Source organism: Barbus barbus (genome assembly GCF_936440315.1).
Source record: "Barbus barbus genome assembly, chromosome: 15".
Taxonomy (NCBI): Eukaryota; Metazoa; Chordata; class Actinopteri; order Cypriniformes; family Cyprinidae; genus Barbus; species Barbus barbus.
In genome coordinates this window covers 3,554,559-3,579,361 of record NC_136743.1, presented here as the reverse complement: position 1 = coordinate 3,579,361, position 24,803 = coordinate 3,554,559, and the positions used below count along the sequence as shown (strand labels likewise).

Here is a 24,803-nt window from a genome sequence, read left to right as displayed (position 1 = left end):
TTAAAAATAAGGCATTTCTCAGGCATTAAATGTGGATCCTTTAGATGAATTTGAGCAGTGCTGGTCTTGGTCTTGACTCGGTCTAGACCCCTCAAAGTCTTGGTCTTGTCTTGGTCTCAACACACAATGGTCTTGGTCTTAGATTAGGTGGTCTTGACCACCAATGGTTCCTCTGCAGTGAATGGGTGCCGTCAGAATAAGAGTCCAAACAGCTGATAAAAACATCACAATAATCCACACCACTCCAGTCCATCAGTTAACATCTTGCAAAGTGAAAAGCTGATGTTTTTATCAGCTGTTTGGACTCTCATTCTGACGGCACCCATTCACTGCAGAAGATCCATTGGTGAGCAAGTGATGGAATTTCTACAAATCTGTTCTAATGAACAAACAAACATATATACTTCTTGGATGGCCTGAGGGTGAGTTAACATTCAACAGACTTTAATTTTTGGGTGGACAATTAATTTTAGTCTCTTGAGCTGTGAAATAGAAATCTCTAGGAATAAAATCTCCTTGCAGAGCTCCACTTAATTTACATTTCAGTCGAACAGTGATATCATCCTCTTCTGTTAAATTGTTAATTTATTTTGATGAGGTCATCATCTTCATCATTATAATCTCACTGATAAACAGAATGCAGATCCTCACATGTGTGATTTAACCTGTCGGTCAAAGCCCTCTGACCATTAACAACCCAACTGAATCATTGGCTCATTATCTGGAGGTTCAACTTTGTCCTAGAACAGAGAACACAATCAGGAACACAACTGTGTGGAGGACGGCATCACACTGATTTACTCAGTTTTTCTCTCTGGATTTTAACCATTTTCCTCTGTTTGCTTGTATTTCTGTTGGTGATTCTAGTGGCTGGAATATGGCACTTCTCTCAGACAAGGTGAAGTATTGCATTCTCTTTGCTTTTACTGGGATTTTCATTATTGCTTGTGTCATATTGCAATGGGGTCATTCTCTAGTAACTGTGCCATTTATATTTATTTTTTAAATACAATTTCAGTGACAAAGAAATGCTTAATTGCTCTTTCATAGTTTGGGATTTCCTATGTTTCATTTAAGTATCAACTTCTCAGATGTTTCTTAAAGTATACAAGTGAGATTTCGTCTAAAACTCTAGACGAGACTCGTTAGATTTCTAGGATAAGAATCAAAGAAACAGCTGAGAATAAAGTATTCAATCACCTTTCAATACTACTGCTGCATTGGAAACAGTTGAGATACTAAAGCAGGGTTATTATAGTTGACGAAAATTAAAATCAGTACATACATACATAAATGTATCTACACACACACACATGTATAAATTCAATATATATATATCATTTCATTTCCATTTAGTTTGTTGAAGTATTAAAATAACTCAAATTAAATCAAACTAAAACTTAATAAAAGACCTATACAGACATCATAAATTCAGACATGATTTAACTAAAGTTAAAATAGATAACAAATACAAATCACGACAGTATAGTTTATAAGAAATAACACTACCAAACACACATGCTGAAAACAACAACTTACACATAGTAAGAAATGGTTATAAAAACTGAAACAGAAGAGAAACAAGTAGTAGAAAAGAGGAGAAATCAAAAGTGATACTTATATCCTTTGCCGGTGTCCCAGCCCGGTGGAGTCGATGGTCTTTACAGTCTTCGGTCTTCACACGAGGAGGACTTCACGACCGCTGCCGCAGTAAACTAAGCTTTTTTATACCCATCTAACAAAATACTAATTGAATTTAGCTGGACACACTTTCCTTATTTTTCCACAACAAATGGCCAAGCAAGCGCCGACACTGACAAGATACTCGAGACGGAACGAGAACAAACGAGATATCAGCACGTCTCCACAGTAAACATAGTATACATAGACTACATATAGTTTTTTTGGTGTTTGGCTTAGTGTTATGTTAGAATCATTATTATACTCTTATACCTTTTGTTCTTTAATATTTGAATTGTTTTTAGCTTTATTTTTTTGTTTTGTTTTTAATTTAAATGTTAAGTTTTTAAATTTTGTTGTATGCATTTGTAATTTTTATTTAATTTCTTTATTTTTAAAATGTGTATAGGTAGTATTTATAAAGTTTTAGCTTTTAGTTTATGATCTGTTTTTTGTTGTTTTAATACTACAATTGATTGCTTCTGTTGTCCTCATTTGTAAAATGACTAAATAATATTAATAATAATAATAATAATAATAATATATATATATACAGACACACATATGTACTGTACATACATACATATATATATATATATATATATATATTATTATTATTATTAATATTATTTAGTCATTTATCAGACGCTTTTAGCCAAAGCTACTTACAAATGAGGACAACAGAAGCAATCAATTGTAGTATTAAAACAATATATAATACAGTCTTATTTTAGTCTTAAAAATATATGAAGGTTTTCATTTTATTTCATTTGTATTAATTTAATGTGCTAAAATAACTCAAATTGAAAAAACACTATACAGACAAAATAGAAAAAAACCCTAATAAACATGACAAAAATACAGCAAAATTACTATAACCGAAAATACTAAAAAAGTTCAAACTGATAATGAAAACGTAATAAAAACTATAACAGTATCTTAATTATACTAAACCTAGTCTGTATTAAAGAGATCTCTATGAGATTAATACGCATAGAACAAATCATTTGATCTTCACAGAATTTGATGAAAGATATTTCCTGATGGGTTCATATTTAGACTTTTGACTGCAGACTTTGATATCATCTGAACACAATTTGAGACACTGCCACTAAGATCTGCTAGTTGAGAAATATATTACCTCGGCATGTTTTTCAAAGGATAAATTTAATGACAGGAGATTTACTGTAAACAAACATCTCCATTTTATCTCTCAATAAATATCTCTATATTTAATCTAAGTGCTGTCTGCAAAAAGCAATTGAGATCAAAGACTGAAACAATCTCATTTATGATTTTTATTCCTAAAGGCATTAATAAAATGCAAGGACTTATCTACAAGATAAAAAGAGAAGTTTAGCGTGAGAAAATGTTGCTAGAAACATTAGAAGCATCATCATGTCTATCGGCTAAGCACAACCAACAACTTAATGCAATTCTGCACAGATAACTTATCAACCAAAACAAACTTAAATAGAAAACCAATAAAACAGCGACTCAAAGACTATCATTTCTGTTTCAATCCAGTGTGTGTGTGCAACTCTGAAACAGTGCTCTAACTGCTCCGGGGTCGAGTTTACTTATAGCAGAAGGATTTTTTACTTGCGGCTTTCAGATCTAGTGCATCAAGATGTTGTTCAGAGCATGCTATTATTTTTAATTTGTATTTCTCCTCTTTTCTGGTTTTTCTGTGCCTTTAAAGTCAGCAGAGCTGATGAAAAGTCTTCATCACTTCTCATCTTCAACATGTCAGATATGACAGCTGCATCTGGGTCACAAGTTTTTGTGTCATTGTGCTCATTAAATCAAGTGCATGGCCCGGTCACATTGAATCAATGTTTATTGATTAACACATCTTATGCTGTTCTGCAGCTTTATTCTGTAATCAGGCCTGTGTTTCAAATGTCACATTCTATGGGTGTTCTCTGTGCTACAGTACTAATAATAACGTTGCAGGCTTTCAAATGAATACTTTATGCCAGTACAATGGACCTGGTTAAACTTTAACAGTCGGAGCAGCTTCCTGCCTCATTCTTTATAAATTGTGAAGGGAAGTTTTACATTCAGGACCACAGCCATTTAGAAATAACAAAGACATCTGAAGAAAATCTGAGTGGCCACCACAGTGTTGTAGGGTGCTTTCTATGCATCTCTCTCTCTCTCTCACACACTCACACTCACACACACTCACACACACACACACACACACACACACACACACACACACACACTCTCTCACACACACACACACTCTCTCACACACACACACACACACACGAACACACACATGTTGTTTTTTTGTGGTTTATGGGGACTCTCCATAGGCGTAATGGTTTTTATACTGAACAAACTGTGTGTGCTATTGCCCTACACCAACCCTACACCTAAACGTAGCCCTCACAGGAGACTTTGTGCATTTTTAGATTTTCAAAAAAACACCATTTAGTATGTTTTTTAAGCCTTTTGAATTACGGGGACATAGTGTCCTCATAAACCACCTTCATATTGTAATACCTCTGTCATACCCATGTCATTATACACATTTGTGTCCTCATAAACATGCACACTCACACAAATCCTCTACACTCTTAAAAATAAAGTTTCTTTACTGACATCGATGGTTCAATCGAACCATTCATTGTACAGAAGGTTCTTTATAGTGGAAAAAGGTTCTTTAAAGCATTAAAATGTTCTTTACACTAAGAACATATTGTTTTTTTAAGAAATCTTCACTGAAAGCTTCTTATATGGGATTGACACGAAAACACACTTTATTAAAAAAAAAAACAGTATAATTATTTTCTCCTCAAAATGACCCCCTTAATCTAACATGTGTCTCCTCTACACTGTAAAAAATAATTCTGTAGTTTTTACAAATTAATTTTGGCAGCTGTGGTTGCCAGAATAATTTTGTAAAAAAATACAGTACTACTGTAAACACATTTACAGAACAAACTGTAAAATTTACAGTATAAAACTGTAATTTACAAACAAGGAAATTTAAATGTAAACCAGTAAATTCAACAACACACACTGCTATTAAAATCTGTTTTGTACTTTTAACATACTGACAACCACCATAATGCAGGTGATAAAAGAGAAAGCCACATGAAGAAGCAAAGCTCTTCACAAGTAGCTTCGCCACAAGCAGAAGTTTATACTAATATATAGAAGGTGCTAAGAGTCATTCATGCAAACACAAAACACCATCATGGTAACACACATGATACTTAATGCAATAAACTTTCATTAAACAACAGAAGAATACTTTCAAATGTGGAGTGACATGCAGGGAATTCTGTGAATATCAATTTACAGTTTTTGACCGTAAATTATAAATTGATTTAGGCCAGCTGTGTCAATTAGGTACTTTTATGTTTTTTAAAGACATGGGTAATTGGAGAAAAAATGACAATGCTCTAACAACAATCAAGGTTTGAAATATACTCACAATTCTCTATGATGCCTTTAAGTTCATCATTGTGTGAGTTTTTTGAGTGGCAGGTTCGCTCTACAGATGATGAGGTTGTGGGCTGTGGCAGCATCCGAAATTGAGTTTAGAGTTACAGTGCGTCTTTCATTTCCAATTATGTTTATGAAAGGCCAAAGTAGCCTGAGCCCTTCACAGTGATAAAAGGTAATAAAAGGTAACCCAAGTTATATTTTAAAACAACAATATGGATCATAAATTCAATATCCCTGTTACTTACATAGCAACAGTCCTCAGCTGAACAGAGGTGCTCATACATGTTTACAAAAAAAACACTAAATAGAGAAAAAGACATGACTCGTCAGAACTCACAAGTTGAAAGTTAAAATGTATAGACATTTTAAGAGAGAAATCATTTACCTGTTGAGAGTGTGTTGACAGTTTGATAGTTGAGCTCCAGAAAATCAATAATGAGGTGCTTTGACGGTTACAGATATAAAAACACAAAGGCGAGAATTAAGAACTCTAAACTGTAACAAACAACCATTTCAGAATAAAAGGGTTTTTTTCAGGATGATTTAGTTCTAAATAGAGCGGTTACTACATTCTTAAAAACAGCTTCCTAAAAAGGTTCTTTACTGGCATTGATGGTTCCACAAAGAACCTTTAACATCCGTGGACTTTTTCCATTCCACAAGAAGTGCTTTATACTGGAAAAAGGTATCTTTCAATTTCAAAATGTTCTTTACATTAGATTTGTTTTTTTAAAAAAAGGTTATTTTACTGGTTCTTCTATGGCATCACTGTAAAAACACTTTTCACTTTTAAGAGTGTATGTGTAAAGAACCTTTAAAGAACCATATTTTTGTAGAGTGCTGGATTAATTGGCAACCCCATATAAAATATGAACAGCGTGAAACGTGAAGCAAGATAACCCATGATTCTGTTTACCCGAGGTGTAGAATGACCCAGAGTTAACTATTTGAAGTGTGAAAAGCCCTTCTCCTCAGCCGGACGGATAAGGAAAATGGCGCAACATTTAAAGGTCATTTTGTTGACTGACATCACAAAGCTGATGAGTATTTTGGTTCTGATGTGTGAATGGTATCCTAAAGGTAATAAAACAAATATGCAGTTCAAACAAGCCACGGCGTTGTATATTTACCAGAAAAGTCAATCTGGTAACTTTACAGTAAATTACGAGATTTAATGTGTGAATGCAACTTATGACGTGGTTTGCATTTGTTTCTGTCCCCCATTTCCTCCAACTTCTCATCTTTCCTCTATATCTCAGGGTTATTCCGGGATTGAACTCCTAGACCTGCTCCTCGAGCCCCATAAGGTCCGTCATATGGAGAGCAACGGTGACCAGTGCAACCCCGCGTGGTCCATCACACATCAAAGCGTGAGTGAACTGCCATTTGATATCTGTGACCTGAGTTTATGTGATAAATCGCAAGACAACCTTCCTGCTGAGAGCATGCTGAGAACATTTTATTTTTAGTTATTTTAACTCTGTTAATTAATGAGACACCCTGAAAGGCTTCCTGTAAACACAGTGACAGCATATGACGTGCCTGACCCAAATTTGTGTCAACTTGTGTGTGTGTTTGTGTCTGATATGACACCGTTGTGTGTGCGCGCATATATATATATATAGAAGTCAAAAACCTAGTGAACTGCGTACATGGACAGCATTTTCTCTCACACACACACACACCTTTATTAGGTACATCTGTTCGATTGCTTGGTAACACAAATTGCTAATCAGCTAATCACATGGCAGCAACTCAATGCATTTAAGCATGTAGATGTGGTGAAGACGACTTGCTGAAGTTCAAACAGAGCATCAGAATGCGGAAAAAGGGGATTTAAGGGACTTTGATCGTGGAATGGTTGTTGGTGCCAGACGAGCTGGTCTGAGTATTTCAAAAACTACTGATCTACTGGGATTGTATGTGGACGAAAATGCCTTGTTGATGTCAGAAGTCAGAAGAGAATGGGCAGACTGGTTAGAGATGATAGAAAGGCAACAGTAACTCAAATAACCACTCGTAACAACCAAGGTATGCAGAATACCATCTCTGAACACAACACATCGAACCCTGAAGCAGATGGGCTACAGCAGCAGAAGACCACACCGGGTGCCGCTCCTGTCAGCTAAGAACAGGAAACAGAGGCTACAATTCGCACAGGCTCACCAAAATTGGACAATAGAAGATTGGAAAAATGTTGCCTGGTCTGATGAGTCTCGATTTCTGCTGCGACATTCAGATGGTAGAGTCAGAATTTGGCATAAAGAACATGAAAGCATGGATCCATCCTGCCTTGTCTCAACGGTTCAGGCTGGTGGTGGTGGTGTAATGATGTGGGGGATATCTTCTTGGCACACTTTGGGCCCCTTAGTAGTAATTGAGCATCGTTTAAACGCCACAGCCTACCAGAGTATTGTTGCTGACCGTGTCCATCCCTTTATGACTACAGTGCACCCATCTTCTGATGGCTATTTCCAGCAGGATAATGCACCATGTCACAAAGCTCAAATCATCTCAGACTGGTTTCTTGAACATGACAATGAGTTCACTTTACTCAAATGGCCTCCACAGTCACCAGATCTCAATCCAATAGAGCACCTTTGGGATGTGGTGGAACGGGAGATTCGCATCATGGATGTGCAGCCGACAAATCTGCAGCAACTGTGTGATGCTATCATGTCAATATGGACCACTGTTACGACCCTGTCTAGGGTAAGGCCGCAATATAAACTGGAATCAACAAATCAAAGATACTTTATACATTTATTTACAAAACCACAAGTGAAGGCACAACTTCAGGGGTGAGCAAAGGCCAAAACAACAAACAAACACCAAGCTAGCTCCTAACAGAAAAGACTAAATTCCCTAACAAAGGAAAAACTAAAAGTGCAATACGTTACCCTAACTCCCCATCTAATGAAAACAGCAGAAAACAATATTTACAAAATAAAATGGCACTCACCCCCTACAACTTCCAAGTGTGGAAACGACTATGGGAATGAGATTGACAACAATTTGTTAACTCAAAACCATAAATTCACACTGCACACAACAGGCAAGCCAACAGCAGAAACACACTGTAGCAAACACACAATAGCACATGTGCAATAGAACAACAGGAAATCACAAGTTGAGCAGAGCTCCCTCCTCAGGTGCTGCAGATCCTTTTATTGCCTCTCCTTGGTCCCATTAGCACCAATCAGATCTGGAGATCACTTTGGTAGGATCCAATCATATGAAAGAAAGGGTGGGACAAAAGAGAAAGAGAGAGAGAGAGAGAGAGAGAAAGGACCAGCAAAGCAAAACATACACAATACGTCTCAAGACGTAACACCACACTGCAAAAAATGCTTTTCTTACTTCGATTTTTTGTCTTGTTTCCAGCCAAAATAATAAAACAATTCTTAAATCAAGTAGGAATTTCTAGACAAGTAAAAATAATTGTCTTGTTTTCAGAAAATGTGCAGTGTGTTGGGTAAGAAAAATGTCAAACAGAAAACAAGATTATTTTTCTTACACCATTGGCAGATTATTTTGCTTGTTTCAAGCAAAAACTCACTTAATTTTAACTTGTTTTTTCTGAAAACAAGACAATTATTTTTACTTGTCTAGAAAATCCTTCTTAATTTAAGAATTTTTTGATATTTTGCCTGGAAACAAGAAATAAATCTAAGAAAAACATTTTTTGCAGTGTAAAATCTCTGACGAATGTTTCCAACACCTTGTTGAAAGGGCAGTCGTGGCCTAATGGTTAGAGAGTTGGACTTGTAACTCAAAGGTCATAGGTTCAGGTCTCAGGTCTGGCAGGGATTGTAGGTGGGGGAAGTAAATAACCAACACTCTCTCCACCCTCAATACCACGACTGAGGTGAGACCCTTGAGCAAGCCACCGAACCCCCGACTGCTCCCCGGGCGCCGCAGCATTGGCTGCCCACTGCTCCGGGTGTATGTTCACTACTGTGTGTACACTTGGATGGGTTAAATGCAGAGCACAAATTCTGAGTATGGGTCACCATACTTGGCCACACACCCCTCCCCACCTTTTTTGAATCTATGCCACGAAGAATTAAGGCAGTTCTGAAGGCAAAAGGGGGTCCAACCCGGTACTAGCAAGGTGTACCTAAAAAATGCCTCTGCCTCATCTGAAATATTGTTATATGTGTGTTTTAGTTTGTGTATGTGTGTTTCCGCTATGATGCAGGTGTGTTCATGTATCATCGATGTGTGAGTCACATTACAGTTTGTTTGATTACTTTCTATTTGTGTTCCTGCAGATTCTGTGTCGTGATGAAGGTGTTGTTGATAACTTCCTGGACTCCCTGTTGCAAGCGTCAGATGGCGTGTCACAGCCCTGCTCTCCTCTCTGGGTCCCCTCACCCTCTGACAGCGGAATCAGCGACGACACCCCCTCTGACCACCAGGACAGCCCACCGCCGCCCGCCAGCCCGCTTTTTGACACTGTATTCCTCCCTCAGCATCCTCATCTTCTTCCTCAGCATCTTCAGCAGCAGAACGCACCTGTCACAAACACAGAGCCTGATATCTCCATTGATCTGGGTGAGACCGCACTCTTCAACAGTTACTAACCATAAAAAAAACACTTTGTAACTTGAAACTTGAACTGAAAAATAAAACACCTTAAACTTACTTACAGTATTCCAGCTTGTTCAAAGGCAACATATCACAATTTTGTTTAGCTTAAATTTACATACCAAAGTAACTAAAATAAAAATGAATAAAAACTGAACAGTTAAAAAAATAAAAATGAACAAAATGACAAAAATTTTAACAAATTAAAATAAAATCAGAAAATGTAATATTAAGGATACTAAAATAGCACTGCCACACAGAAGCCCAGAATTATTGCTTTTTAAGTAATCTATTTATTTATTTATTTTTTGTTGGGGGGGGGGGGGGGGGGTGTTGCAATCAACAATCTTTATGTAAATATGCAATTAAGATAGGTCAATTAGAGTAAACACTTGAATTTATGCTAAGAAAGCAACACAGTAAAAAAAAATGTTTTTCTATTCAAGTTTTTCATTGGTCAAGTGTACTAACCTCTGTGTAGGCCATACTGATGCTCACTGTAATTTTCTGTATTATACCTGCAGGTAAATATACAAACATTTTGTTGATCTCGGTTAACCTGGGATTCATGGATCTTAATTAACTGATATTGACTTGCTTCAAAATTGCCGAAATAAGGTAAAATTGCAAGCTATCTCAAATAATGTGGGTATTGGCTGAGTTTCCATTTATTCTTTCAATCATAAAATCCTGTAGGCTCTTCAAAACCATCAGAACACACAATAGACTTTCAAAGCTTTCAGAGTTCAAAGCCTGAGTAAATGCAGTGAAGAATCACTAACCTGAACAGAGTCAAATTTAATACACTTATAATTCTGATGCAGGCAGGAGAAGCCTGTGATCTTCCAGAGGAAGCAGACTGTAATAACTGATCTGAGTTTTACTTACTGCTTCACCACAGCAGAGGTTTTAAAAAGTGCCACTAATGCAGGTCTGAGGTCACCGAAACTCCCAGCAATTCAGTAATTGCAAAAGCTGAAAATGTGATTGTAAAACCAATGACATATTTCAGATTCAATCAGAAAAGATGCATATGTAACATTTCTTCGGCATTCAAATGAGGTTTTAAAATTTCTTTCTATTGTACAATCACATTACAAACAAGATGCCTCAAAACACCCTATCAACCAAATATCAACTAGGAATGCACAGATACTGGATTTCTCAGCCAATACTGATAGGTGATTATTCAGAATATGTGCTGATACCAAAAGAATCTCTCCCAACTAATGCTGGAAACTATACAGGGAGCTCTCATTTAGTACATAATAGAGGTTAAGATTAACAACAAAACTATTATATTCGATGCTATTTATTATATATAGCCTAATAATTACACTCAAAAAAGTATAAATTATCAAATTCTATATGGAATTGAGCATCGCTATGCCCTACTCCCTTCGAAGGGCAGAGCCCTTGAAGTGTGTTCTTTGAAGGGTGTTGTGCATTACTGTCTTGTATAAGCGTTTGGAACTCTCTTTGTGAAAGCAAGGACTGATCAAATGTTACCTTGACAACGTCAACAATAATTGTATTATTTAATTACTATTAAACTTTTTCAAACTAAACTTGCTTACACTACCGTCTTAAATCATATTTCTATCACTGATGACATTAAAATAAAGACTAATTGAACTCACCTATTCTACTTAGGTTTCCCAAAAGCAACTATATGGTCACAAATTCTGTCGTTACCAATAGAGCTCAATGGAACTTGCGACCATTGTTCGCTAATGATGCTTTGGGGACACACACCCTAGAGCAGGTAGCACCCAACTAGTAATGTGCTAACAACCATCAGAACATCTTAGCAACCACCTAGTAACACCCAAGAACAGTAGCAACCATGTATAAATGTGCTAAGAACACCCCAGCAACACCTTAGAAAGCACCAGAACAGCATCTACCACACAGCAGTGTACTAACAAGCACTCAGAAAATGAAAGATCCTTGCTGTCTGCTGGTCTTCAGACATAGTGTGATGTAAACTGCATTCTGTGTGTGTGTGTGTGTGTGTGTGTGTGTGTTGTGAGTGCAGCAGATTGGGAGGCTTGCCTGTTCTCTGAAGGTCTGACAGACTCTCAGTGCACATCAGCAATGCCAAGAACTCTACCAGCCACCGTTTACCAGCTCACCGTAAAAGACCTGCTGCTCTCCAACATCGGAGAAACAGTGAGTACTGAGAGAACACAAACAGACGTCATGTAGTGTGTGTGACTCAACCGTTCTGCCGTGACATTCAGTGCGAAACATACAGCTGTGTGACATCCACAGGGATGCTAATGACAACAAGCTAGATGAGAGACAGAGAGATGTCAGATTTCATCCTAGAAAACAGGAGATGAACTGTGGAAACAGTGGAAGAACTCAAGAAGCAATACATGACAGAGAAAAAGAAAAAGCTCTCCTCCAAAAACTACGAGATACCTAGAAAATGTTTATTTAAAAAAATCTGGTGTAGGATTAACAATTTTTACTCTGAATTTGCTAGTAAATTGCAAAGAAAATTTGCAGAAAAAGTAATTAGTATTATTTTACAAGTAGTATTTTACAGTGTACCAACTTTTGATTTTGGCTATAATCAAAGGCTTTGCATGCATTCTTCACTAAGGCATTCCCAGAATGCATTGCAACAAGCAGTTTCCACACAAGAAAAATATGATTCAGCAAATTGATTAATGATTATAAAAAGCAACAGTGATAATAATCAGAAATGTTTCTTGAGCAACACATCAGCATTTTAGAATGATTTTTGAAGGATCATGGGACAATGAAGACTGGAGTAATGATACTGCAAATTCAGCTTTGATCACAGGAATAAATTACATTTCATAATAGGCTAAATATATATAAAAAAAATTATTTTAAATTGTAATAATAATTCATAATATCACTGTTTTACTGCATTTTTGATCAAATAAATGCAGCTTCGGTGAGCATAGGACTTTTTTCTTAATTATTCCAAATGAAAAACAATAAAAAAAGTGTTTTACCCAATATTTGTGTGCTAAAGATGTTAAAACCAACATATTTTCAAAAACAAGTAGTCCAGGGGTTCCCTACCCAGCTGACTAATCAATCTTAAGGATGCCCAATATATTTTGACTGTCTCAGGTTGACCTGATATGCACTTCTTAAGTGGCATTTACATAAGGTGTGTTCAGTTACAGTTAGAATGAGTGCCATGTGCAGTGGAGTGCAACAGAATCCAGGTGTCCCGAGAGCATTTAAATAAGCTTTTAGCTTAAAACCTCAAGGATAGGATGCTGAAAATGCCCTGAAAATGCAAAGACAAATTTGAAGACACAACATAGAGCAAATCTGAAAGCATGCAAACTGTGCATGTTATCAGTGAGCTGATTAATGCAAGGCTGCTAAAAATATATATATATTTTTAAAAATGGAATGGAACATAGGGGCCTTTAACAGTTAAAACATAAATTAAGGAAGGAAGCAAGGAAAAACATGTTTAGAATGTGTTCAATCAAACAGCTCTTCCCATACAGCGCACTGATAATGACTTTGACCTGTAAACATTCCTGGGCAACATAAAGCACAATAGAGAGCTGTTAATGCATTTCACAGTGCTTTAATACCTCCACAGATGCTGTTTCAGTGTTTGGCTTGATGCTGCATTGAGTCATTGATTTATGTGATGTACGCTGAACAACAAGTGAGCAGATGTATTTGTGCAGCACTTTTTTGAATTCCTGAGTCTGAATGGATTTGTTGTCATTATGCAATGCAGTGCATTGATACTTGAGACTAAATATAGTGTCCTTGTGTGGGACTTTGCTGCTCTGTCTAGCTCTGACTAGTCATCTACGGATGCTCTCAAAAGAAATAATGCAACACATGCAATACGAATTTGAAAGAACATGAAACAAAATGTGTTTCTATGTCTAGTCGAAACCCTCCGCCCAGCAATCCCAGCAAGAACTGATTCTCAATGAAGATGAGATTAAACTTTTAGCCAAGGAAGGAGTCAGTCTTCCCAGCCAACTGCCACTTAACAAGGTATGTTGAACACTTAGACCGTGCACTCTATCCAAACTCTGCCATAATGAGCTAATAACTGAGTCAAACCTCAACCTCTTGTTCCTTTTAAGAAAAGTCTGACCACTTGGCAGCCATATTTTCAAGCTATTGCAAATTAAAACTAACAGCAATAATAGAAGAGAAAATTTGCTTAAAAATGTATAGGTGCCGTCAGAATAAGAGTCCAAACAGCTGATAAAAACATCACAATAATCCACAAGTAATCCACTCCAGTCCATCAATTAACATCTTCTGAGACGAAAAGCCACTATCAATGCTATCATTAAGATGTTTCTCCAGTCAAAAAGTCGTCTCATCTGAATCAGGAGAGAAATATGCACAGATCAAGCACCGCTTACAAGCCAAAACAAATATGTGGGTGGGGTGGATATGTGAGAGGACAACAGGAGATGGACTTTTTCACTGGAGGAAGCGTTATTATGGATTATGGACTCATATTTTGGCCAGAAATGACGGCTTAAATTGAAAACGTCTTAATGATGGTTTTGTTTTTATAAACATGCTGCTTTTCATTTAACAATATGTTAATTGGTGGACTGAAGTCATGTGGATTACTGTGATGTTTTTGATCTGATGATGCTGATTGGTTCTTTGTTTAAAGGACGGGACTTATTCTGCTACATTTTGCATTGCTCCACCTTGATATATCTAAAGTCTTCAAGGTATAAAGCATCTCTCATACTCAAGGTGATTGCTTCATAACATCACATGACCACTTGTAATATCATCACAGTAACAAACTTTCTGTGTCCTACACGTGTCATTGCACCTTGTCTCTATATTTACTGCTGGAAGCCTGATCAGACATCAGCAGGAAGGAAAGAGGCTTTTAGAGAAGCTGAGATGAATGAAGTCAGTGATGAAAGGCACCTCTCATCGAAAAAACACCTTTCTGTCAGCAGCAGAGGTTTTTCCCTCTGTGTGCTAGGATAATGGATAATGAGAAGATTAAGCTGATTTGATTTGACTCACGTTCTGCCTGAGGTTTCAGACCTAATCAAATCTTTATCAAAATAAATGTCTGAAATGTAGCCCTCTCATTTCAAGATAAATTCAACTTGACATTTTGTCTGGCTTGTTCTCTCATGACTTTCTTAGTACGAAGAAAAGATTTTGAAGAAGATTCGGAGGAAAATCCGCAACAAGCAGTCGGCTCAGGAGAGTCGCAAGAAAAAGAAGGAATATATAGATGGACTGGAGGGCAGGTGATTATACACTTGCATATATACGTACATCAACACATCAAATTACATAATACACATATATATAGATGTGTATGTATGTATATATATATATATATATACACACACACACACACACACATACAGCTGTCCAAAATTTAGGGTTGGGATTTTTAGAGAAATTATTGATTTTATTCATAAAGAATTCATTAAATTGATCAAAAGTGACAGGAAAGATATTTATGCTTTCTATGTAAAGACTTCAGTTTCTGCTGTTCTTTTGAACTTTCTATTTATCAAAATATGTATCATGGTTTCCACAGAAATATTAAGCAGCACAATTGTTTTTGATAACTGATAATAATCAGAAATGTTTCTTGAGCAGCATATTGGAATGATTTCGCTATACAAATATTTATAATAGTATAATACAAAAATTTCTGAAGGATCATGTGACACTGAAGACAGGAGTAATTATGCTGAAAATTCAGTGCTATTACAAAACAGTAATATTATTTCTCGTTTTTACTGTATTTTTGATTAAATAAATTCAGCCTTGGTGAGCAGAAAAGATTTTAAAAACAGTAAAAAAAAATCTTACCATCCCCAAATCTTTGAATGGTAATTTATATTGTGAAATGCTGTATAGTATGTACCTGACTTGCGTACAATAAAGCATTCACCTCAGATGTCCTGTTTGTGCTACAAGTAAACACAGCCTGACTGAATGAATGAATATGACATCAAAGAAACTCATTACTAAGTAAACTTGCAGTTAAGTTGAAATTGAGGTCGAAAGTCATTAAAAATCCAGGCTCGAACTTATCTTAATTTAGGATCAAAGGAATCGAATATCCTCCGAGAGGCTGGAGAACTTATTTAGAACACACTGCTGCACAAATTTCGGGCATGAAATTGCCCTTTAAGGAAGAGCCCGTGGGTTTATCTGTCCAAAGGACAAACTCATTTCACAGCCAGCGCTGCAGTCAATAAAAGCACCACAGCCATCTTGCTGGTTTTTTATTCACACATTCACAAACCAGTCTGGTGAACAAACACCAGTGGGATTGTACTGACCTCAAAGAAAACCACAACGCTCCGACTTTTAAAAATCTGCTCCTCGCTCCATTCAAAATCACACCACTCCACTCCGTGCTCTGCTCCGCTCACATACTCTGATTGTGAGTAACTGTTGCTGGCATGACAAATCTATTTCAGAACCAGCCACTATCAAAATAATCTGGCTACGGGCACGGGCCAGATATTATTGCTAGCAGGCCACTTTTGGCCCGCGGGCCGCCTGTTGCCGACCACTGATTTAGGGAGTGTTTGTGTGTACACGGACACTTGCTGTGACAGACAGAGTGTATGTGGGAGTGTTTGTAGGTCAGATTTATCACTATGAGTAATTGGCCAATATACTCTGGTCTAGGATGGCTGCCTGCAGCGCTCAGAATCAGGAATTACAGAGGAAAGTCCTCCAGCTGGAGAAGACCAACACGTAAGTCTCATTTTACAACAATATCAGATCCTCTCCGCTCTGACAGGGCTATAAATCAATGGTTCTCAACCGGTTTTGCTTCAGAATCTGGATTTACATTGGACATCAAGTGGCCCAACACAGTACTGAAACTGCTTTTTGTATAAATTAAGTAAAATTAAGCATACAATTTTCTTCCTAAAGTCTTTGAGGATGAGTGCATGTCGCAATCTTTCTGGCATCTTGGCCAGCTTCTACCATTTTCTGATTTATTTTGGTATTTGAACTATGCATGATTATATAGTTAGATGCTTATTATCATCTGACACTGCTTTCTCTCCTCCTGCTGTTTATGTATTAGCTCATATTTAAATTTTGAATAACTTTTTATTCATAGAATAAATGAACTCAAGGAAACATACAATTATGAATAGCAACAAACAAACTTTTATAGAAACATATCATGGACAGTAACAACATGACCCGCCAGCTGAGATACACCGTTTTAAAATATGAACTTCTATAGGGGTTTATAACCTGTTCATGTAAACTAGCTCTTTAAATGTGCTATAAACCTGACTCTCCTAAAGTCACATTCCGTTAAGAGATTTAAGAGACAAAATGTCTCTTCTTTCAGTCTTGTATTGGTTATTTTACAGTCTATTTAACATGCCATACAAATCAGCTATTAAATTTAAAGCAGACGTCTAGTGAAAACAAACATTAAATAGCACAATAAACCATGATCGGCGGTGCATTATAATGACCACATTTAAACAGTGTTGTTAGGCAAGATGGAAAGAAAATGTGTTTTTCATGTGCATTCAAGACCAGAATTTATCCAACCTAGTCTCATGGCATTTACGTTCCTGGGTGCACTTTTTAGCGAGACACGAAATACGTACCAATAACTACATATTACTGCAGTTTCAGTTTCCTAAAGAAACAAACACTAGAGGCAGTAAAACTCTGACACCCATAGCGTTTTCGACGCAGCGTCTCATTTCCTTCGGGGAACCATGGTTACATGCCTAACCTGAGATGTTTTAAACCTGTTCCTGTGGTACCGTTCTGTACTAAAAATATGTTCAGTCCCATGTCAAAAAATTCTTAATGAATCATAATTTACAATTCCAAACGGAATTAAACAACAATCCTATAACAGTAAAAAAAAAAAAAAATTCTGTTTTCTTATATTTACCGATCAGAATGAATTCCAAATTTCAGTAGGGTCCATTTGACACTTTGAGGATTCTTGATTGATCCCTTTGGCTCCAAATTAACAGTATTCTGGAGAATATATTGATGAGCTAGAAGCATCTGGGTTGATGGAATGAACTTCAAAACTTATTTTAACCCTACTGACATTTTCGGAACACTTTGCAGTGCTGTGAAATCCTTCTTTTTTAAAGCACGACTCAGTGCTTCACACTTCCAAAGTTCACATCAAATGGAAGTTCCATTACCGCTTCTTCTAACTTGGCGTGCACTCTCTCCATCTATCTGTCAGGTCTCTGATGGAGCAGTTACGCTGGCTGCAGTCTCTGGTGATGAACGGCTCCAGTAAACCGGCTCAGACGGGAACCTGCATCCTGGTAAGATGACTGTGCAGGAGGAGGAGCCTAAGAAAGGAACATAAATTAAGGAAGGAAGCAAGGAAGCTCCAAGCTTTGAAGGAATCTGCTCCAGGCGTTTTTATAAATGAAGCACAATCAAAGTCAAGCTTCAAAGTAAACATTTGCGGAAGAGGTAGAAAACGGAGGAAAGTAAATGTTCGGTGACACATAGGCCAGAGAAGAGAGAGATTTCAGCGGTGTCATCAGCATTACTTAATTAACTCACTCTTCTTCTTTATTACAACTGATTACATCAGTGATTGATCTCACTGTCACTTTCCAGAAGAGCTTAACAATGTCTCAAAATTTTTCACAGATTTTCCAAGATAAAGTCTACAACAAGAAGTCAGAAATCTCAAACATTTCTAAAGGGTTTAAAGGGGTCAGTGGAAAATGTGAAAAAAAAAAATTAAATGACAAAATAACTGGAAATGAACTACTTTAAAAAATGATATAGTTTTATTTATTTTTTATAGTTTTATTTATATTAAAATTAAATTATATAATAATATATAAATATATAAAACTCAAATACAAATTATAAATTTTAAATAATTTTATTTAAAAAATGTATATGATTTATATTTAATTTAAATATAATAAATTATATTGAAATTGAAATTGAAATTTGTTATTTTTTTATGAATATTTATATTGCTTGGATATTACTGTATTATATGTAAATTTGTAATATATATATATATATATATATGTAAAATAGTTATTAATTAAATAATTTAAATAGCGCTGTCAAACATGATTCTTCATGAATCGTGATTATTCGCATGCAAAATAGAAGTTTGCATAATATATGTGTGTGTTCTGTATATATTTAATATGTATATATAAATACACATTCATACAGTATATATTTTGAAAATATTTACATGTATTTACATGTCTATATTTATATTCATATAATTTATATTCTAAATACATATATTTAATATATAAACATAACATTTTTTCTGAAATATATACATGCATGTGTGTGTATTTCTATACATATAATAAATATACACAGTACACACACATATATTAGACAAACAAAAACTTTTATTTTAGATGTGAATAATCGTTTGACAGCACTATATTTAATTAAATAATATACTGATTTAATATATAATTTTTTTACAAAATGAAAGAAGTTCTTCCAAATTATCTGAACTTTGTTCTTCACATACTTCTTTGTATACTCCTGACAGTGAAAGAAAATTACCAGAAGAAACAATTATAAGTCTTAATTTTTTGTGGTATCATAAACGGTCTGTCTCTCTGCTCTGCAGGACATTTCGTACTCGCCGCTGTCCGCTCTCTATTAAGATGTGTCAGTCGATACAATTACATTCTTCTTTACTAATAAATCCTAGCTTGAATCTCTCCCTTGAGCAGATGAATGAATAATTTCGAAAGTGAAGCACTGGGAGGGTGTTTGAATTAATAAGAACACAGATGCCATGAAGATAAATGTTGTGGACTGCCTGGATATTACAATATTGCTGACGTGTGTACAGAGCAGACTTCGTGATTTACAGCATCTCAAAAACATGTGTAGAAAGGAAAGAGCTGAAAAGGAAGAAAGGGGGAAGAAAATAAGTTAGGGAGAAAAAAGCCCAGGAGAAATGAAGGAAGGAAGGAAGGACTGAATTTTATTATGATAAACTATAATAATTAGAATTTATTAATGTACACTACTGTTCTTTTTTAAGAGTTTTTTTTTTTTTGACAAATAATATTTTTATTCATCAAGGAAGCATTCAATTGATCAAAAATAACAGTAAATACATTTAGATACATAAAGATACAAAAGATTATTATTATTAAAGATTTCTATTTAAATTAATGCAGTACTTTTGAACATTCTATTCATCAAAGAATCCTGAAAAATAAAATGTATCATGGTTTCCACTAAAATATGAAGCAGCACAACTGTTTTCAACATTGATATTAATCAGAAGTGTTTCTTGAGCAGCAAATCAGCATATTAGAATGATTTCTGAAGGATCATGTGACACTGAAGACTGGAGTAATGATGCTGAAAATCACAGGGAAAAAAATAATAATTTTAACATATATTGAAATAGAACAGGTTTTTTTAAAATGTAAAAATATTTGACTTTTTTTGTTTTTTGTTCTGATCGAACAAATTCAGCCTTGGTGAGAAATACATAAGATGTACCAAAAACTAAAAAATACACCAACCCCAAATTTCTGAACGGTATGCATAATTATAATTTTAAGTATGTGAGAAAAGATATTGCAATATAGCTGACTATAGTAAATAACATCCTTGTTTTTCTGCATCTTTTTATCTTTCCTGTGCGTGTAGCGGAAAGAGAACACAAATGAGGATGATGATTATAATGAAAGTGTTGATTGGAACAAGCCGTTTAACGGATGTAGGTCATCAGCTGACCAATATAGCAGGACTTGCTTATTTACTTCCTCTCGTTTAATATTCCTCCTTTTCCTAGGTGCTGGTCCTCTCTTTCTCTCTCATTCTCATCCCGAGCCTCCAGCCCATCTCACACAGGAGGGCCGCTGACCCCGGGGACTTCAGCGCTATGAAAGGTCAGTCAACATCGGCTTGGACATCATGCCACATGAAAAGCACTGCAGATCATAGCAAGCATCATAAAAGGGGTGCATTTGCATCGTATTATGCTTCTGAATGCATTTCAGAAAACTTTGTAACTACCAGACATCTCTGAGGTGTACAGTGAACCTTGTTTACTGACTCAAAATGCCATTATACATATACAGTATAAGCTGCTGATTTTCATCTGTATAATACAGACACTCCACATCAAGGCGTAACCTGATTTATATTCAGGTATTCTTTAACAGGTCAAAGTCTATTGCGAGGCTGCAACATTGAAGTGAACAGACAATTTATAGCTCACATTTGAGCGTCGTCAGGCGCTTCTGTACTTCCTGAGCGGTGACAGCAGTCAGAAAGCAATGGGGTCACAGCTGTCAGACGTTATACAATACGTGTTCCTCACAAAAACAGACACACACTGAACCTTCACCAGCATTCATTTTTCATGTGGCACAACTTTTCTTCGCAACTCGAGTTTGACCTTTCTCGTACTCCGCTTGGTTTAATCTCTGACAGCGTTCGACAAAACAAGGTTACGAGGGAGATGCTGAAAACAGAGTATCTTTGGGTAGTTTTTAAGTCTTAGAAACCATCATTTACTGCCATTTTTAAAATTTTCAAGGTTTTCAAATTGGGCTCCACAAAAGGGTTCAAGGGGGTCCATGCAAAATTGAACAGAAAAAAAGTAACTTTACAAAATTAACAGTAAAAGGTTTCAGATTTATTGTGACAAGCACTATACAAATAAATATGAATTGAAAAGATGTTCTTGAGGTACCTAGAATGTTGGAAATAAATGGATAGTCAGCTTGATACAAAGTAAATTTATTCAAACATTTTAATACAATTTAATAATTTGATTATTTTTAAATTCAGTAAAAATAGTTATACATTGAAGGCTATACAATACATGCACTACAAATTTTACAATTTTATTTTATACAATGTGCATTTTTTTAATAATTTGATGTCAAATGAAACATAACATGTAATGTTATAAATGTACATAAAAAAAAAAAAAAAAAAAATTGATATTTAAAAAAAAAATTCTAGATTTACAGGGTCAATAACTGTACAAAAAACATCACAGTTTGTGAAAAGGGTATTTTATATACTTATGATATACTTTTTATTTATACTTTTTATTATTATTTACATTATTTAGTTATGTTATTTATATCTTTATTTACTTATAATATCATATTTTTCACACACCGTTTGGGTCTTTAAACATGAAAATATACAGTTGTTTTTATATTTTGCTTTTAAATAGTAAATATAGAGAAAATATAATAATAAATATATTTAAATTATTATATTATTTATTATTTATTATTATTTTTTTTAGCAAGAGGATCACCATAAATATAGTCAATGTCCTTCAAAAGTTTGAAACCCCTGCTTTAAAGAACCAAGAAACCAAAACACTGATCTGAAGAACCTTTAATGTCCCAGTCTATAATTTCTTTTATCTCCACATAATTCAATTCAAGAATATTATTCAGCCAAAAATGGGTCTTGATAAGAAAATAATTTCTAGGACCTAAAAAGGTACAATTGAAGAACCTTATATTCACTCAAATTATTTACTCATCTTCATATTGTTGTGACCCTTAAGGTTGAGTAAATGATGATAGAACCCTGAACATGTGTTGCGTGTATGATGGTGCATACTGTTCTTTTTCATGAAGCGAATGTGGCAAGATCCTGTTTTCATACTTATGTATAATGGAACTGGTTTTTGGGGCAAGCGTTTAATGCTATGTACATAAAAATGAAAAAAAAAAAGACTACTGACACTGCGCATGAATCATGCATGTTTGACTGTGAAAAGAACGCACTGAATATGCAGCAGTGAGTCACTGTGTCCAGACTGAGATGATGGAGCAACTCGCTATAAGGTCTGTTTTACTCTTCCCCTCTCTCTTGCAGTTCAGTCCAGGTCACTGCGCTCGGTGATGGAGGTCTACAGCATCCAGCCTGGCTACTCAGTCAACAGGGATGTGGACGTGTCCTCCTCCCCTCACGGCAAGCATCGGCTCAGGCCCGAGTACGCCGACATGGACCATCTACATCACAACCACAGCTACAGAGACGGCGAGCATCATCACAGAGATCCCATCACGGGCCACGCCGCCACACTGAGGTGGATAACGCAGCATGAGAAAGACAGGAAGTGATGTCATGGATTGGCACACTTTGTATCAGACGTTTGACCAAGGCATCGCCGCTCATTCTGGCCACTGACAGGAAGTTACTGTCTCATTGACATGCAAAGCAGCCAACCGCTGTTTGTTTTGCTTGTACGTGGCATTTAGGTGCAGGTTTATCTGAATAGATTATACTGCAATAACAGACTGGAACTTTAAAAATATAAAATGTTGCGAAAAAGTCAATATTTTATAGACTCTTTAGTTTAACTGCTATTAGCGCACCTTATATTAACTGTATTGTATGAGTATTGTACAAAGATTTCATGCAAATACAGTAACCTGGTCAATTTAGTGACTGTTTCATCTTCAAGCGTTCACTGCGTCAACATGTGTTAACATGAATCGTTTCCAGTGCTCCAAAATCTCCAAAATCCAGTTCCAAATCATACAAAGATTTGATGCAAGTACCCTGGCAAAGTTTGCCAGATCTAGTGATTATTTCATCTTCAAGTGTTCATTGCATCAACATTTGTAAGCATGTGATTATGGCATCGCTGCTCATTCCGCAAAAAAAAAAAAACGCCCACAGACAGAAAGTGACTTCTGACTGACACGTAAAGCAACCTATCGCAGTCTGTTTTGCTTTTAGCATTTAGCATGGGTTGATCTAAATATATTTTACTACTATAACAGATTTCAGATAATAACTATAATTGTTTTCAGTGCTACTACTCCCTTAAACTGCATAAAACCAGCAAATCAGATTTGATATCACTACTTCTAAAGAGTTTTCTGTGTAGTAGGCTATGCATCCACAAATTTGCACGAAAGCCAAATGTGGGCCTGTGTTTTAAACATTGCCGTTGGGGAAGAGATTAATCAATGGGAATTGGCCTAACACGGCACATCACATCAAAAGCAGACTCTCCTGCCAAGCGGTGTGCGGATCACCGTGCCAAGATCAGCTTCGCATCGGCCGCTTGATCAACTCAGATTGATGCACAGAGCTCATCTCATTTGAGCACAATCAAGCAGCTGCACGAGCGCAATATACCGGCCTACAACTGGGTGTTAAATCCAGATGTTCATTAATGTGAGTTTATCTCCAGCACTATTTTCTCTGCATCTTTCACCCTTAGAATTTATCTCAAGTGTTGTTTTTGTTTGTACTGTTGTTCTGCACAGAAGTCCCTCGAGTGTTTTGACTCACTGTCAAATGCGGTTTCTGAATGCTAAACAACTTTTACTTTTTGTTGCTCTGTAAACTATTCACAGTCCATTTAGTGTTACATTCAACACATTGAACCCTAAAATGGCTATGAATGTGGACATTTGTTCAAGCGGGTATTTGCTCTTTCTCGCTCCACCTCCATGAACCTCCAGGCAGGTGTTGCCTGACTATCAGAGTATGTGTATAATTGGACCCGTGGAGTATTGCACATCTCGAGACCTCAGCGTTCATCAGCGCATCAGGAGTGGTCAAGGGCACGCGCTGATTTCCATTCGTTAAAAATCACCTTTTGCTCCAACATGCACTAGAGTTTCAGGTGCAGCTACTGATGTGGTGCACTTTAGAAGTGAAGGAGGGGCGGCGAGGAATAACAATTACCTGTTTCACACGAGGTCAGTGCTTTTTCATCAAAACTGCACCACAGGCGGCTCCGGGCACACAGTGCAGCTCCAGGAAATACAGCACAACCTTGGACAGAATGAGCTGCTTTATTTTCTTTCTGTGCAGCTCTCCTTTAGCCTTTTCATTCTTTTCATTTTTTACTCGTTGCTATTTTTTACATTACATAATTGAAGCATTGAGAATATTATTGATCAAATCAGTAAACAGTAAATGAGTATGTGAAATTGTATTTTCCGAGATAAAGGTTTCAAGATTTTCCAACATTATGGTAAAACCTTGAATCTGAATGCATTTATTTCCTACTGCTTTGTATTTTTAGGAAATATTATGACTTGAATGATGTA

General features: G+C 36.1%; 1 protein-coding gene across 1 annotated transcript; it reads left to right on the top strand.

Moving 5' to 3' along the window:
- Positions 1-765: 765 nt before the first annotated feature.
- On the top strand, positions 766-24,803 carry LOC306880896 (cyclic AMP-responsive element-binding protein 3-like protein 3-A). The gene is made up of 10 exons (XM_079434702.1): positions 766-898; positions 6,405-6,515; positions 9,420-9,702; positions 11,774-11,907; positions 13,642-13,752; positions 14,893-14,999; positions 16,408-16,476; positions 17,966-18,050; positions 20,546-20,642; positions 22,606-24,803. Exons 1-10 carry the CDS (start codon positions 878-880, stop codon positions 22,851-22,853), a joined length of 1,266 nt encoding a protein of 421 aa, XP_079290828.1. The 5' UTR covers positions 766-877; the 3' UTR covers positions 22,854-24,803.